At 52.8% G+C, this 17248-nt stretch overlaps 1 protein-coding gene across 5 annotated transcripts in view; it reads right to left on the bottom strand.

Annotated features, from left to right (window-relative positions):
- TTC28 (tetratricopeptide repeat domain 28) overlaps window positions 1-17248 on the bottom strand; it is a 165338-nt gene that overhangs the window by 27768 nt on the left and 120322 nt on the right. For all 5 annotated transcript variants that reach the window (XM_061603475.1, XM_061603477.1, XM_061603476.1 and 2 more), the window contains 2 exons: window positions 15908-16180; window positions 14205-14335 (listed from right to left, as the gene is read on the bottom strand). In XM_061603475.1, coding sequence (XP_061459459.1) covers window positions 14205-14335; window positions 15908-16180 — 404 coding nt within the window. The remainder of the gene's footprint in view (window positions 1-14204; window positions 14336-15907; window positions 16181-17248) is intronic.

The following is a 17248-nucleotide window of genomic DNA, read 5'->3' as shown; positions in this document are numbered from 1 at the left end:
ACTGAGTGGGGATACCTGACCCTGCAAACTGTGTATGTGTAGAGGGGGCTGTTCTGATGGCATTTTCACCGCAGGGCCTTGTCTGTAGGGTCAGGTAGGGTCATGTGGCCTGCAACCTGGGGCAATCCCTTGACCAGGGGGGCTGCCGGGCTGCCACAGCCCCTGGGGGGGGTCACTTGCTGGAGCGCCATGCCTCCCCCAGCACCCCCACCTGCACCAATGTCACCATTCATTTCCACTGTCTTGCCAAACAACGTCTCCCGCCTGGACGCCCTCAGGCAAATAGGCACGTAATGATACTTATCTGCAGAGTGAATTACAAGCCACCTCTGTTCTGCTTCCCTCCCAATAAGCAACCTCAGAAGAGGCCCAAAGGAGTGTGTGCAGTTGGAATTCTGGCCAAAATCATAATAAAATAATAAATTTAATTTATGTGTCGCCTATCTGGCCAATGGCCACTCTAGGCGACGTACATACAATAAATATAACAGAATACAGTACAAAATACAGTGAAATAATATAAATTATAAAAGCAAGCAATACATAATAGGAGGCATTTAAAACAGAAGAATATTAAGCCTCCCCAAAAGTCCTGAAGGCCTGCTGAAAAAGCCAGGTCTTTAAGGCCTTGCGGAACATATTCAGGGAAGAGACGTGCTGAAGATCTTGCGGGAGGGAGTTCCAGAGGGTGGGGGCCGCCACTGAAAAGGCCCTCTCTCTAGTGCCCGCCAACCTAGCTGCTTTGGTTGGCGGGACTGAGAGAAGGCCTTGTGTGGCTGATCTTGTCAGGCGGCATGATTGTGGCGTTGTAGGCGCTCCTTTAGATAAACTGGGCCGAGACCGTGCACAGATTTAAAGGTTAATACCAACACCTTGAATTGGGCCCGGAAAACAACTGGAAGCCAGTGTAGATCGAACAACACTGGCGTGATGTGGTCCCGGAGACGACTGTGAGTAATCGAGCCGCCGCATTCTGAATAAGTTGTAGTTTCCGGACCATTTTCAAGGGTAACCCCACGTAGAGCGCATTACAGTAATCTAATCGAGAGGTGACCAGGGCATGTACTACCAGTGGGAGCTGATGAACAGGAAGGTAGGGTTGCAGCCTACGTATAAGGTGTAGTTGGTACCAAGCTGCCCGGCTCACAGCCGAAATCTGAGCCTCCATGGACAGCTTGGAATCAAGTACAACCCCGAGGCTGCGGACCTGGTCCTTTAGGGGTAGACTCACCCCATTGAACTTCAGGTCAATATCGCCCAACCTTCTCTTCGGACCACTTGGAACAACCTCCTGGGACAGCACTCTGCAGACGCAATAGAGGCAGTAAAGAAAGCCTTCTTTTCTGTCCTTATTGCCACTTGGTAGGCAGTTACTGCTGCTCTAACTTGTGTCCGGACACCTTCGGAGCGGGATTTCCGCCACCGGCGTTCTAGTCGTCTCACCTCCTGTCTCAGAGTACGCAGCCGTGGTGTATACCACGGTGCTAACTGAGTTCTATTCAGGGGGAGAGGACGTTTCGGAGCCACCCGGTCTAACGCCCCGGTGATCTTTCCATTCCACTCCATCACCAGGGTTTCAACCGGGCAACCTTCAGCAGGTTCCAGTTCCCCTAGCGCAATCAGGAATCCATCAGGATCCATCAGGCGCCTGGGGCGGACCATTCTAATAGGTCCTTTACCCCTGCGGAGAGGGTGTGGCAACGTGAAGTCCATGTTTACCAGATGGTGATCTGACCATGACACAGGAGTGGAAAGAACCACTCCCAACTTCAGAGCACTTTTCTCCTCTCCCAGGACAAGCACAAGGTCGAGAGCATGACCGGCTACATGGGTGGGCCCAGTATTACTGAGGTGCAGTTCCCAGGAAGCCATGGTTTCCAGGAAATCCCGAGGGGCTCCAGTGAGAGTGGTCCCGGCATGCATGTTGAAGTCACCCAGCACTAACAATTCTGGGGACAACGCCCGTACAGCCGAGACCACCTCCAGCACCTCAGTCAGGGAGTCTGCTGTGCAGCGGGGTGGGCGGTACACAAGCAGGATCCCTAAACTGCCCTTCGGGCCCAACCTCCAGTACATGCAGTCAACAAACTTGGTCCTATGGAGAGGAGATCTGGCAAAAACCAAGGACTCCCGGTAAATGACTGCCACACCCCCTCCCCGCCTACCCACCCTCGGCTGCTGTGCGCAGCGGAAACCCGGCGGACACATGGCCTCAAGAATGGGTGCAGAGGCCTCATCCAGCCAAGTCTCCGTAATACATGCCAGGTCTGCACGCTCATCCAGGATCATGTCGTGGATGAGTGAAGTTTTTTGTACCACAGACCTGGCATTGCACAACAGCAGACGAAGGTCGGTAGGAACCTTGCGTCCCCCAGTTATCGTCTGGTTTTGGGCAGACCTGGAACAGGGGATGGGTATAATGCATCTACCCCCTGTTCCCCTATGCTGGCGTGGTCTGCCTACAGCACCTTTCCAGCGCCTGCCGCCCAGTCTTTCAATAACTTGGCCCCTCACCTCCCCTGTCACATCCCCTCCTGACTTGCACATACTCTATCCCTGCCCGCCAATCAACAGGCCACCCAGTCTAAAACAATAATAGACCATAAACCCACCCCCAAGTGATAAATAACAAAAATAAAACAAAATAAAATACAGTTAAAATCAATATAATTAAAAATTACGTCTCAGTCGCACATCCACACATCCATGTATCCATACACACTCCAGCCAACCCAGCACAATATCCTTCCACACCAGCGTCCAAGCCCCGCTCCACAGTAACAGCAGGCAGCAGCAGCAAGAGCCGCTGCGATGGTAGCCCAGCAGCGATAAAACGGACCCGAAGCGATCCAACACTGGCAGAGCAGCAGCAACAGTCGCAACAGCCACACCCAGCCTCCTTCCTTCCTCCCTTCCAAGTGGAGGCGGGGAGAAGTAACACAGAAGGCCAACAGACACTCTTGACACCAGAGAGAATGCATACCTGAAGTAAGCGGTGCAAGGGGGAGATCATGCACAGCCTGCCAGCATCCAGACATGTACGCCCAGGACTTGCAAGCATGCCAGCAAGTTGATGGGCCAATACGTTGGGCTGTCTGCGGACTGAGGCCTCAGGTTAGTCATTAAAGGTGAACCAGAACTAAAAACCCCAAGGCCAGCCAAGGCTGTTGCTGTCCATGGTGCTGCCGCTTCTCGAGGGTGGCCCAGATGTACGTGCATGCAACCCCTCCTTTGCTGGCTTGGATTCAAACTTCCACGGACTCCAGGCTTCAAAAGCAGCCAGGGGTGCTGAACAATGGAGATCCAGGCCACCCCTCTCTTGTCCCATGGGCAAGGTCCCTGGGAAGGTGAACTGTGGTGAGAGGAGGAGGAGAGGGGGTGTTGCCCCACTCCCACTCAGCAGCCTCCTGGTCCTTCACCAGGGGAACCAGATTTTCCCTGTGGAGATCGAAGGAGACCACCTTAGGAAGCCAGACAGATGGACCAAGGAGTCCACCTTCCTCAGATTGCCGGGGGGGGGGAGGAGGAGGAACGGAATGGCCAAGCTGGCACAGAAGCTCATTCCCTGCCCAGAACCTCCGAAAATCCACGCACTGCTGAGGGCAAGTCAGTCAGATTCCCAGAGTCCCCAGGAACCCTCAGCACTGAGCGGCAGGCCGGTCCCTTTCCAGGAGCTGCAGCCGGCTAGAAGGAGGCTTCATTCCCTGCCTGTGAGTTTCACAATGATGGGAGGGAGGTTCCCAAGCAGCATCCTTTGTGAACGCCTTGGCACCAGCGCCGGGTCAGGCGGACCGGCGGGAGGAGCCCAAGGCAAAGAGACTTGACCTCCCAGCCTCTGGAGGCAGCCACCCCATGTGGAGCCCTGAGAGCCCCAGGCAAGGCAGCATTTCCCACCAGAAGCTGCCCTCCCCCTGCCATCCCCTGAGTCCCCAGAAGAGAGGCCTGGGCTCCTCAAAGGCCTGTGCAGTGCAGGATGGAGCTCCACTGGGTGGGAACGGGCGGCCTGCAAGTGACAACAACAAACAAAAACTAATCAGGGACCACGGCTTCCATCTGGCTGCCATCCAAAGGCAGCCCACACCCAGCAGCTTCACTACAGCTGCTGGTGGTTAACAGGTCAGGACACCTCACCTCAAAGAGGATATTGTGGAGCTGGAAAAGGTTCAGAAAAGGTAAACCAAAAGGGTCAGAGGGATGGAGCAACTCCCCTATGAGGAAAGGCTGCAGCAACTGGGCCTCTTTAGTCTAGAGAAAAGGCAAGTAAAAAGAAACACGATAGAGATGTATAAAATTATGCGTGGGACACAGTAAATCTTTTCTCTCTCTCCCATAACACTAGAACTCTGGGACATTCAATGAAGGGTGGGTAGTAAAATATCATCATCATGTTGGAAGATTCAGGACAGACAAAAGAAAGTTCTTCACGCAGTGCACAGTTAAACTATGGGGTTCACTCCCACAAGAGGCAGTGACAGCCACCAACTTGGAAGGCTTAAAAAAGGATGAGACAAATTCATGGAGGAGGAGAAGGCTTATCAAAGGCTACTAGCCACAATGGCTACGCTCTGCCTCCATTATCAGAGGCGGTATGCTTTGGAATACCAGTTGCTGGCAGCTGCAGCAGGAGATAATGCTGCTGTTGTGCTTGCGGACTTCCCTTGGACATCTGGCTGGCCACTGGGAGAACAGGACACATGGGCCCCTCTGGCCTGTCCAGCAGCCAGGCTCTTCTGATGTTCTTCTGTTAATACAGTTCACCTGCAGGAGCCCCATCTGTGTCCGTTGCAAAATGGCTCTTGCTGGCAGGGCAGGGCATTCTGCCCCCCCCCCCGAGCAAAACACTCTCAGTGCCTTCCAAGCCTGGACTCTCCTGGGCGCTGAACAGGCTGCAGGTGGCTAAGAGCAGAGTATGAGAGCACGGGAGCGATAGGCCTCCCAACCAGCTGTGCAGTGCCTGCGAGTTACTCCACATGCCTCCAAGCAAAGCACAGCTCTTCATGGGCAGCCCCTTTGCTCAGCTCTCACTCTTGGTCCCTGCTCCAGACCCACCACCTGCTGTGGCAACAAAAAGGAACGGCCACAATGTCCTCCCTGCCTGAGGCCCAGCAAAGCGGCTGATCCACTCCGCCTCTTCCATTTCTCTTCGCCACTTGGTTTCAACCCAGCTCTAGCGAGAAAAGCAAGGGAAGGCACGAATCCAAAGGAGAAGCGATGGGCTTGTCCACACCACTGTTTCATGGGCATCTGGAGCTGCTTGTGCCTCAACCTAATTAGCGTCATCCATGCAACACGCTCCACTGTCCAAAGTAAATGCGCACGTACCTGATTCCAGTTAAAATCTGAAAAGTTTTTAAAAGCCCACTTCAGAATCATTCCAATCCCAGAGGTGGAGAGTTTGCAGCGCTGCTGTTCAGTGCCCTGACAATGAGCGTTCTGAATACCCCCCTTCCATGCCCCCTCATTGCTTTGCCTCTTTATTATCATTTCCAATCACGAGTACGTTCATTTCTGCACAAGTGCCCATGAATTTTATTTTTAAATAAAACTCAGTTTGCGTAAATTAATCAATAAGAGAAATCAGGCTCCTGAGGAGGAGAGAGAGAAAACCTGCTGGATTCGTTCCAGCTCTCTGTCCCCATCAGAGCCACCCGCCCGCCCTTTGCCTGCTGGAAGGGCTGTGCCCCATGGGGGGCTCGCCTGAGCCGCTAATCCCTGCAGGGCGCAGCTTGGCCCCATCCACCTGTCAAAAGCAGCCGTGGTCACATGACCTGCAACGGTGGGTGAGGAAACAAGAAACACAGAGGGGCACTGAGGCAGGCACAGCCGTGAGCGATCCAGACTGGGAACTCCCAGTGGTGGGAACCGGACACAACAGACCACGGCTCAGGGACTCAAGTGCAAATGCACATGCGTATGGACGACAAGGGTCAAATGCAAACAAGGAAAATGTGGACTTTTAAGTGAGATAAAGCCAATATGTAGATGAGTTCTGAGTCTCAGAAGTGGCTGCTTACTCTGATTTCTCCTGAAGGAGGGAACTCTTCTCTCTGCATCAGGTTGCAATAAAGGCTGGCAGTTTTGCCAAAATGTCTAAGCCTCCTCTGACTCTGCCCTAACCCTGCCAAGAGCCCCCCCCCCTCTTGGTCTTCCTTACTATCTTGCTGGGCCTCTCCAGCAGTCTGTCTTGTCACCACAGACAGAGAGTTAAATAATGAAGACGCAGGGAGACATCTCTCCCCCTCCCGCCAGCCAGCGGGGATCTAAGCTGCAGAGATTAGTGCATGATGGATGCACCTCCAATGGCTCCCTTCCTTTGGAGGGCTGCGCATGGCAGAGGAGCAGCCCTGCAACGCAGGCGGTGCATCAGGAGAAGGATGCCGGGAGAGCCCAAAGATCTTCCTTCTGGGAGCCCAGACAGAAACCCAACTGCACTGCTCTTCTCCTTGGGGGGAAGGCAGGGGCAAAGGCTGCCCCCCCCGGTGGAATCCAGCGGACAGCTGATCCCGCCAAGCACATGCGATCAGCAGTCTTGCCCACAATGATTCATTTTGCCTTTTATTGGCAGAGCATCTCCGGCGGTCTCTGAGCTGGCCCAAAACATATGCTGCCTTCCCTGCTCCACCTCATGTACGGAACAGGCTGGGCTGGCAGCTGAATTTTACTTCAATGCTGGTAACGGGCAGCATCCTCCGCCTTGGCAGAGAGTGGCAGGCTAGCCTAAGGGAGCGTGAGGTGGGGCAAGTGCCGCAGCTAGTCTGGCCCTCGCCCCCCTCAGCCTGGCCACTGGGCAGCTGGCTCCCTCTGCCAAGGGCAGGCCCCACCCGCACCGATGGCTCTTCAACGGGCAGCACCTCCAAGAAGAGGCGTTGCAGCCTCAGGGCTCTCAGGCAGAGTGAAACATAACATGCGACTGGAGCCAGGGAGGCGCTGGGTGCACTTTGGCCCGTGGAGCCTCTGGTGGGCTCGGACGGACGGGGAGCAGAATCACGGAGGATCCAGTTCTCCCAGGAAGCCGCTGGGCCACCTAGCAGCAGCTCTCTGGGTTTCCAGCACTACCGAGAGACACACAAACTGAACCCAGAGCCTTCTGAATGCAGAGCTGATGCCTGGCACTGCCCTCATCCAGGGATACAGGCTGGAGCTTGCTTCGCTTTCCCTGCTCTCTGGAGGACCGAGCGTGGAAGACACCGCATGCTACTCACCATCAGCAAGAGAAGAGACACAGGAATAATGTCAAAAACACTGGGGGAGTGGGGAGGGAAGAGGGTGCCCGAGGTACAGTGGCACACTTCGGGGGAACATCACTCCAGTGCAGCAACACGGCTCATGTGGCAGAGGGTAAGCTTAGTGAAAAAGTTATGTGTTGGGGGGGATGGAGGAGATGTGACTCCCAGAGAGAGCAGAGGGACCAGCCTGCCAGCTGCCATCTCTCCCCCTCCCAGAGACCTGAGCCAGGCCCTCCTCTGCTGCTTGCAGGAATCCTATGCCTGTGGGAGGCAGTCTGGATGAGCAGGAATGACAAACATCATCTTGCCATCTAATTCCAAACCCAAACACCCAGAGGAACAACTGGCTGGTGACTGCCTGCCTGGCGACCCCACAGGTGGAAACATGCAGCAGTTGTCTTACATCCTTAACTTGGAAATGTGACCATGGCAGACTCCCCACCCCACCCGTTTGCTGCCTGCTCCTTCTAGCTCTTTGCTTCTCCTCCCTTGATTTTATTATTATTATTATTATTATTATTATTATTATTATTATTATTATTATTATTATTATTATTATTATTATTATTATTATTATATCCCACCCTTCCTCTCAGCCGGAGCCCAGGGAGGCAAACAAAAACACTAAAACACTCTAAAATCATCTTATTTTATAGTTAGTTACTGCAAATGTTAATTGTTATTTAATCTTGAGAACTGTATTATTTTATTGATGTATTATGTTTGTGTTTTTTGTAAGCCGCCTTGAGGGCCTTTTGGCCATAAGGCGGGGTATAAATTTAATAAATAAAAATAAATAAAAAAATAAAAACACCATAAAAACAGACATTAAAATGTATTAAAACAAAACATCTTTAAAAACATTTTTTAAAAGCTTTAAAAACATCTTAAAAAACAATTCCAACACAGACACAGACTGGGATAGGTCTCTACTTAAAAGGCTTTTTGAAAGAGGAATGTCTTCAGTGGGCGCCGAAAAGATATCAGAGATGGTGCCTGCCTAATATTTAAGGGGAGAGAATTCAAAGGGGAGGGGCCACTACACTAAAGGTCCATTTCCTACATTATGTGGAATGCACATGAGGTGTTTAGGTGAACAAAGTGAAGCATTTTAGGAGAATGCTGGCAACAGCCATCCTCCCACAAGTCCACCCCAACTGTCTCCTTGGGGAGACGTGGCAGGGCAGGACTGTAACCAATAAATAAGGACCTGGGTCCATCAACCTCCTGCAGGCCCCATATAGTGGCAGTCAGTTCTTTCCTGGGTGCTGGAGAGAGAGAGTCAGTCACCCGGTCACAGCGTAAGGAGGGATTCCGGAGAGTGGCAGCTGATGCTCCTTCAGGACAAACTACACATTACATTAAACCCACTCTAAAAAAAACAGCATACTTCAGCTAGTTACTTTTCTCATGAAGGGAAAGAAGCTGCGAAGACCCCCCAGTCCAGAACACAGTGATGTGGATCAGGGCCCTCCCAGCTGCTTCTCCTTTCAAAATAGAAGCAGCCGTCTTAAGCACTCTTTTTGAAAACCACATTTACCGTGGATGGGTAGTTTGGTATTGAGGGGTGCCATGGGTGGTTGAGCCGTTCCCCCAAGGACAAGACACTCCCCATAGGGGCAGCACTGCCCCACATCATCCCAGGGCTGGAGCGGTCCATCGCCTCTCTTGCTAGCGGATAACAGGGGTCTGTTATCAACCTGCAACAGCTGGCAGCAGCTGCCTCTGCTCAGGAAGCCTTGAGGGTGGTCTGCCCCCCACCCCCTGCTGCTGCTGCTGGGATCCAAGCTGCACCTCCCAGGAACAGGCCAGGGCACTGTTAAAACTGGAACGTCCCTTGCGGTGTCTCCCTGGCATGGCTGGCAAACAGACCTGGGCCAGCTGTGTCCACCAGACTGTGCATGCAACTGGGCACCCAGGACCATAAGGGTGCCCCCGCTAAGCCTCCCAACTGGTGCTCCCCCCTCAAGAGCATTTGGTCAACTTCAACTACTCTCCCCTTGGCCCCATTTGCCCCCCACCTCTCCGCACACCCACACTCCACAAGTCTCCCTGGAATCACTGATATCTGACACAAGCATTTGTTTATCTCGGCTACTGACTGGAGACAAACAATGGTTCTGAGTCAGTACACGGGAAAGGCCATTTTCCACAGAGTGGTGGAGCAAAATGAATGGATTCTTCAAGGGAATCAGCTCATTACTCAGATTGCCTCTTTGATCTTCCCCCTCCTTGGGTCAGAGCGTCTCTAGGCAAGTCCCTTTCGTCACTGGGCTGGAATGTACATCCCAGGGCAACTTTAGCAGCACACGCCAAATCTGGTCTCAGCAACTCCACGGGCATTGCCCACAGGGTGACTGACAGACCCTGGACACTGCACAGAAACCTGGGCAAAGGCCTCCCCTTCCTCCCCCCTCTTCTGCCTGCTCTGTCTTCTCATGCAGGAGCACAGAGGTGCCCAGCATGCCAGCTGCCCCCTACAGCACGTGTCTTGGCAAAGGAGGAACCACTTGGACCTCACGCAGGGTACCTTTCCTTGGGGACTATTAGGCCATGAGAATTCCCCATGAGTCTCTCTGCCTGCCTGCCTGCCACACACCCCTCTTTCCTTCTGAAAGCACAGGATCATAACCAATGGGGATGCAAATGTGAAAGGGGAATGAGGCAGTCTTCATCATTTGACTGGCCCGAGTATCTATTGATCTACAGCAAAAACTTTCCAAAGTCTTCGCAATGCAAGAGCTGGGAGCTGGATCAAGGGCTGGGCCCCATATCTGGCCTCCCATTCTGCCTACGCAGAGCCATCACATCACCACCCAGAGTCACCAGCGACATAGGATAGGGTCTGCCTAGCAGCAAAGTACAGAGATCCGGCAACAATTGACACTGAGGTCGCCACTTCCCAACTTCCAAAAGGTGTCAAACTGTCTCGCCACATGGCTGGTGACTAGTTGGCACCACAGGCAGTCAAACTCTTAGACGTGGGCTGCAGCCACGCAGTCTTTGTCCTTCAACATCCTGCAAGTGACCCTCTACCCTTCTACTCATGAGGAGACGAGACGCCTCTTTGTAAGCAGCAAGACCAGGATAGATGCACTTGACCTAATAGGTTCCTTTCGTTTTCAATATTCTGCTTTGCCCAGTTTCCCCTCTTCCTTTACTTTGGATTCTTTATACAATTTGGCTGTTGGGGTCCTGGATGCGTTTCTGCCAAACTCCCTCATGTGCTGGGTGACTTGGCTTACGCTACTTATGTGTGTACGTGGGGCTCAACAGATAACAGCTGGCTATGCTGGTCTCTGGAGGGAGACAGGATGAACTTTCTGTTCACCTCTGTAAATGGAGTGGAATTGATGAGAGAAAAACAAGCCACGTCAATCCCTAGGGAGGGATAAGTGAGCGGGATGCTATCTAGGCTTGCCTTTTAAGAATCTGCCTTGGACACACACACCCCGAGACATCATTCCCATCTGGGGTGGGGTGGTGGCAAGGGGGTGTGATGGCAGCCTACAGAATGTTGGACACAACCTTACGAGGAAAGGTTGCAGCATTTGGGGCTTTTTAGTTTAGAGAAAAGGCGGGTCAGAGGAGACATGATAGAAGTGTATAAAATTATGCATGGCATTGAGAAAGTGGATAGAGAAAAGTTCTTCTTCCTCTCTCATAATACTAGAACTCGTGGACATTCAAAGAAGCTGAATGTTGGAAGATTCAGGACAGACAAAAGGAAGTACTTCTTTACTCAGCGCATAGTTAAGCTATGGAATTTGCTCCCACAAGATGCAGTAATGGCCACCAGCTTGGACGGCTTTAAAAGAAGATTAGACAAATTCATGGAGGACAGGGCTATCAATGGCTACTAGCCGTGATGGCTGTGCTGTGCCACCCTAGTCAGAGGCAGCATGCTTCTGAAAACCAGTTGCCAGAAGCCTCAGGAGGGGAGAGTGTTCTTGCACTCGGGTCCTGCTTGCGGGCTTCCCCCAGGCACCTGGTTGGCCACTGTGAGAACAGGATGCTGGACTAGATGGGCCACTGGCCTGATCCAGCAGGCTCTTCTTATGTTCTTATGTTCTTATGTTCTTATGTTTAACTGGCCTACCTTGAGAGGCAGTTGTGGAGGGAAGGAGGTAAAAAGGGTTTTTACCTTCCCCCCACTTCTGTTACAGAAGCTTCCCCTTACAAATGTGAACCTTTGAGGTCTCCTAGTTCTATACCACCCACCCCAGAGGAACTTTGCGGTGAGATGGCTCTGCTCAGCTTCTTCCTTCCTGCAATGTACCCCGCCCATGAAGGCCAGGCTCCAGCTGGCAAGATACCCTCTCCCCCACCCACCCCCATATATGTGCTGCCAGGCCATTTCCCAACTCTGCAAAGGTGGTGGGTCGCAACTTCACCCAAAGGTGCCAGCATTCTCCTGCCAGCAGCCATCTTGGCAAGGTTCCTGAATGTGATCAGAAAGGGTGCATTCAGCAAGGCAAGATGAGAGAAGTGTTGCAGCTTTCCAGAAAAGCCACCCAGGGGAGAAAATTGACGGCCTGCCTCCTGTATCCAGGGAACCGTTGGTGGAAGTCGCAAAGCCCAGCAGGCTCCGGAGGAAATAGGCTCTGGAGTACCCAGCCTGCAAATCTTCTCCAGCTCCTTTGCACCCAGGGCAAGCTGCCCAGCTTGAGCCAAGCCAAGGAGCGAGAGAGTGCTCTGTGGCTGGAAGCGCCTGTTCCTCTGCTGCCGCAGAGCAATTACTGGGCTCCCAGACTCTGGGTACCATTCATCACACTCTCCAGCCTTCCAAAAATGATTAATGCTCAACGTCATGGGAAGACAATGGAGGGGAGGAAGTCGGCTGTGCCGAAACAAACCAAGCACCCTTCCCTTCCGAACTCAGGTAGCTTTTCTCCTAGCAACACAAAGGCAGCTGTGTCAAAATGAGACCCCCCCTCCCACCCCTACACAGCATCACAGCCACAAATCCGTGGGGGACCCAACCAGGAAGGATTGGGGGAGTAGATGATGACAGCAGCCGCAGCCCTCTCAGTGCTGCTGTAGGAAATCCCACCTTTGGCAGATGGCACCCTCCCCACATGCACAAGCTACAGCAAGGGCTTCCTGAGGCGGCAGCCAGCCACCAAGGCCTCCCCTCCCCCCCCCGGACAAAGAGGCTATGGGGCTGGACGTAAGACAGGATGAGCAACCAAGGCAGAGATCCAAGCCATCTTGCCTAACAAGACGCAGCCAGCTTAAGTAGAGGGTGCGAAAATAAATCGCCTCTGGCAGGTGAAGAGGAGTCCATCTTGCCCCCCACTCCTCTTCCCCCCAAAGGCAGCAAGAGGCCACCCGTCACTGGTCCAGGTCTGCTCCAAAAAGGCCCAGAAGGACCCCAGAGCAGCCTGCAGCGGCAAGCATTTCTCCTCTCCTCTCCCCTGGCACGCCATCCCACCCAGGCAAGCCCTCATTTTATTAGAGCCAGGCTATGATCCCGCCTTGCCTTCTTTGCTATTTTTAAAAGCAGGGCTGTAATTGGAGGCGTCCAAAGGCCTGCGAGCTGGAAGAGCGATTATGTTGCAGTCTCTGTGGTCTCAGCTGCCTTTGCAAGGCAAATATTCCAGTGCAACAATTTGAACACTCAGCTTCCCTCACTCCTGGATTCCTGTGGCCATAAAATGTATTTCCCAGGCTACAGGAAGGGACATGACTCCCTCCTGCCACACAAAGGTAAGTGCAGGCCCAGTGCCAGAGGGGCAAACTAGCTCCAGAGGCCTGGGGGGCAAAGCAGAGGAGCCGGGCCACCCAGCAACTTCCACATACTTGCCTCCTCCTGTATTCCCAGCGAGCCTCTAGAGCAGGCTCAGAGCCCCAAACAGCAAAGTGAAGCTCATCCAGGCTGACCTGCAGAGCCTCCTTATCTGTCACCTGACAGGGCTCCACTGCTGTCAGGGGATTCTTGCTCCCCACTTCTCACCAGCGGCTGCTCCTTTCTCCTCGCCCCTCATGGATGGGAACAGCCCCCAACCTTGCAGTGTAATGGGCCCAGAGCCCTCTTGAAACCTCTTCCACATCGTTGAGACGGCCAGCTCCGCTGGGAGGAGACTGGCTCATGTTCAAGCTGCGCTTCTTCTGACTCTGGGGGCGAATCCATTACCTCATTTCAGCCCTGCACAGAACAAGCCCTTCTGGTGGAATTCACATCAGCACCGTTGCAACTTTATAACAGACCACGTGATACAGAAAAGCCTGCAAAGGGGTCCAAGAAAAACAGCTGTGCATTCAGAGGAAGCCCTGTGGTCAGGATGATGTCATCAGAAAGCGCCAAAGTAATTTCCTGTGGTTACATCCACAGGAAATCCAGGCGGCTCGGCTTTCTCACAATCCAAGTAGCCATTTGTTGTCAATGGCTGTGAATTATGTGTCCAGATGGATCATAAACGGAAAAATACTGTGATCAGGCAGAATCGAGCTCTACCGGCCTGCACAAAGTCACAAAAGCACCAACCTCCCCACACACAGATTGCGGGGCAATGCTTTACAGTTTGCCAAAGGCAGCTCATGCTATTGATCCTGGCTTGCTCAGCTGCCCCCTCGCACAGGCACAGCCTGCCCAGGCCTCGCACCTCCATCTCTGTCCCCCCCCACTACCAGGGCCAGCTGTTCTCCCAAGTTCCAAAGCACTTCTGCAGGGTGGCACGCTGGGGGGGGGGGCAGGGGCTGTCTCTTGGCAACACAGTGCAAAGCCCCTCCACCAAAGGCCAGGACTCATCACTGACCACCTGCCAGGCCACCTTCAACTAAGCTGGCACCAGAATCTGCTCCCGCTGTGTGTTCCAGGGCTCCTTGAAGGACACGCTCCACTTGGGGGTGGGGGAGAGGGGGAGGCTGGGCCCAGCAAAGCTGCTTCCCAAGAGGCAACAGCAACCACCCAGCCAACACAAGCATGGCCCAGAAAAACACGTCTCCTTCCCTCCCTCCCCCGCCGCCCCCTCCTACCTCTCGGTCCTTTAGTTTCATGGCAAGCATCAGCTGATGTCTGTGGTTAGTCAAGGCCTCCCGGTAATTTCCTTTGGAGAAGAATGCAGAGCCCAAATTGCCGTGAGCTCGGCATTCACCCATCTGGTCACCTGGAGAGCAAGCAAAAACACAAGTGAGCTGAAGGGACTCCAACCAAGCAACAAGCCCTGGGAGACTGGGGGTGAGCTCCCTCCTGGGGAGGCAGCAGGCTGGTTGTGGGGCTGCTTTGACCAGCAGTCTCTCAAGGAGGTCTTGCCTCGCTCCTGGCCCCTTGAGAGCTGGCCAGGGAACTTGGGGCCTGTACCCCTGCACAGGCCTGGTGGCGTGGCAAGGAGGTCTTTGTAGCAGAACACTGCAGGGGCCGGCAGATCCTTTGGGAGGAGGGGCAGGACAGAAATTTAATAAAATGGAGAAAAGAAAAGAGAACCTCCTTTCCTCCCAGCGTTAGTGAAAGGGTCACCATCCCTCTCCTCCTCCCTCCACTCTGGCTGCAGAACTCAGGACAGGGACAGATGGCAACCGCCCTTGGGCACACACGCGCACCCCCTCGTACAGCATGTCAGCTCCCTGGTCTTGCGGAGTGGGCAGAATGCGTCGTAGATCTACACAAAATGAGCCAATCTCTTTGGCCACCCGTGACCAGTCAAACAAGCCACAAACCTCCATGAATTGCTTTATCTGAGGGCTTCAAGTCCTCAGCCAGAGCCAGCTGTGATTCCTCCAGCAGTAGCTTTGCTCAGGGTCCTTCCTTGCTCACCCCAAACCTTTCTGTTTGGCTTGGCTGCCCACCACCGCCCTCCAAGCAGAGCTTTTGCCCAGCTGCCCAAAATATGCCCTTGCCAGGAACACATATTCCCTCTTGAGTGCAGGGGGGGGGGAGAGAGAGAGAAGCACTCCTTTGCAGCTGAGGGCCACATTCCCTCACAGCTAACCTTCCAAGATCCACATTCCAGCAATGGGTGGGGCCAAATTAAAAAATGGTATGGCCACCCTCCCACACACACACAAACTCATACAAATTCACAGGTAACACCCACACATCTATTCTCACAGCAAACACACATACACACACTCATCCATCCATTCTCTCTCAACGCACATACAACACTTGCAATCAAGTTTGAAGAAAAAGGATTTTTTTTTCATGCCTAGCTGCTGAAAGGGAGGATGGAGAGGGCAGCTGGGGAACAGACGAGGAACCCTCCTCTCCCCAGCTGAATCCCCAGGAAGACTGCTCCCCCCAATGCCCCTCCCCCTTCACAGCAATTAGACTTGGAAATAACCGACTGGCTCCCATTAGGTTGTTTTCCAACCTGATTGCTGCACGGTGTAGGGGGCAGCAGAGGGGAGGCCCCACAGGCCGCACCCAGGCAGCATGCACAGGCCATCTGCTCCCCATGCTGCCCTAGCCACTACAGACCCAGAGGGCAAATCCAGTCATAGGCCCAGCGACACTCTTTGGGGCAGTCTCTGGTCTGCAGACCATTCTCTCCACATGAGCTTCGACCAGCCTCTGGGGTGGAGGGATACACTAGCATGCAATGAAACCAAGGCCCTGCCCAGCCCTTGGAGTGCCTCTTGACTTCACAAGACACACATGGCCACCACAGCCTGCTTCTGTGATGCCTAACGTACCCTCCCTGCTTATACTCTATGGTGGAACGTGTAAACCAAAAGGTTACCTAAAGTCTTGGCCACGTCCAAGTCCTGCTGCATGTAGCTGGTGCTCTTCTCGGTGTTGCCCAAGGACCAGTAGGCGCTGCTCAGGGCCGAGAAGACAGAGCCCCTCAGCTTCAGGCTGCAAGTGCCAATCTTCAAGGCAGCTTCCAGAACCACCACTGAGGCGCTGTGATGGCCAGCAGTCAGCAGCTCCTGGCCAACCACAGAAACCACCACAAAGGGGCTCTTGTCGAGTTTCATCTTCTGCAGCTGCTGGTAGGTCGGCTCGAGGGACTCTAGGAGAGGGAGGGAAGGACTTCATGAACTATTCCACTGTGTTGCTTCATGCATCCAAATCACCTCGTGTTGTCCAGCCGTCTTCCCCCACCAAGCTGCACAAGAGCCTTGGAGGAGCCAAACCACTGATGACACAAGCCAGCCCTGCAGCTTCATTCATTAACAGACGTATAGTGGCCACGTTTCTCCCAAGCACCCAAAATGGCATGGCATATCATATCACAACAGTAGTGGACATGGAAAACACTTCTATCCCAAATATCACTCCCAGAAAATCATGGTAAAAATACTGTATAACTTTAACTCAAATGGAAGCCTACAGACCCACTCTAATTCCACAAGAACAGCTTAATTTGCTGATTTGTGCTTGTGATGTTCCTGTACGTGAATATAATGTATATATGGTAAGTGCAGGTTCATTATAGGAAATATGGTAAGTGGAGTGAGTGAGAAGGGAGAGTACATGGGCTGTAGAATGTTGGATGATGATTGGCTGTGTATTTGAATGGCTGAAGGTATAAAAAGGAGAATGACAGTTGAGCATTGGTGGTTGAGGTAGTGTTTGGTAGATGTTGAAGGTGATGGATGTTGAGGGTGGTGGGTGTTGAAGGTTGTTGTAGAGAGATTGAATAGGAGTTCTGAGGCAAATATTAAGAAGAACATAAGAGAATCATATATGAAACCATACGCTTGTCAACAAAATATATATAAGTAATCTTGTTATTCCTAGTATGAACAATAAACATTTTCTTGGTTAACTTAAAGCCTGATTCCTTAGCTGGAGTGTACAGACCAGGGGGGAAGGCAGGGTAACCAAGGCTGGAGAAGAAATTGTATCTAATGGTGGCAGCGGTAAAGGAGGAGATATTGTATCAGCATTCAGTACCACAGAGCAACCCAGAGCTGTGAGCTTCATAGGCAAGAGGCTTCAGGGGGGTTGGGAATTACCGATACACACAGACACAAGGTATCATATAGCCAGGAAGAGACTAAGCCACAGTCTAGAGGCTATATTGAGTACACAGAGTGTTGGGTAGTATGGCCTAGCAGAGGGATCTTTTGAGATC

This window comes from Rhineura floridana, chromosome 19 (genome assembly GCF_030035675.1).
Source record: "Rhineura floridana isolate rRhiFlo1 chromosome 19, rRhiFlo1.hap2, whole genome shotgun sequence".
Lineage (NCBI taxonomy): Eukaryota > Metazoa > Chordata > Lepidosauria > Squamata > Rhineuridae > Rhineura > Rhineura floridana.
Note: the sequence above shows the minus strand (reverse complement) of the source record. Positions and strands in the feature narration are given on the sequence as shown.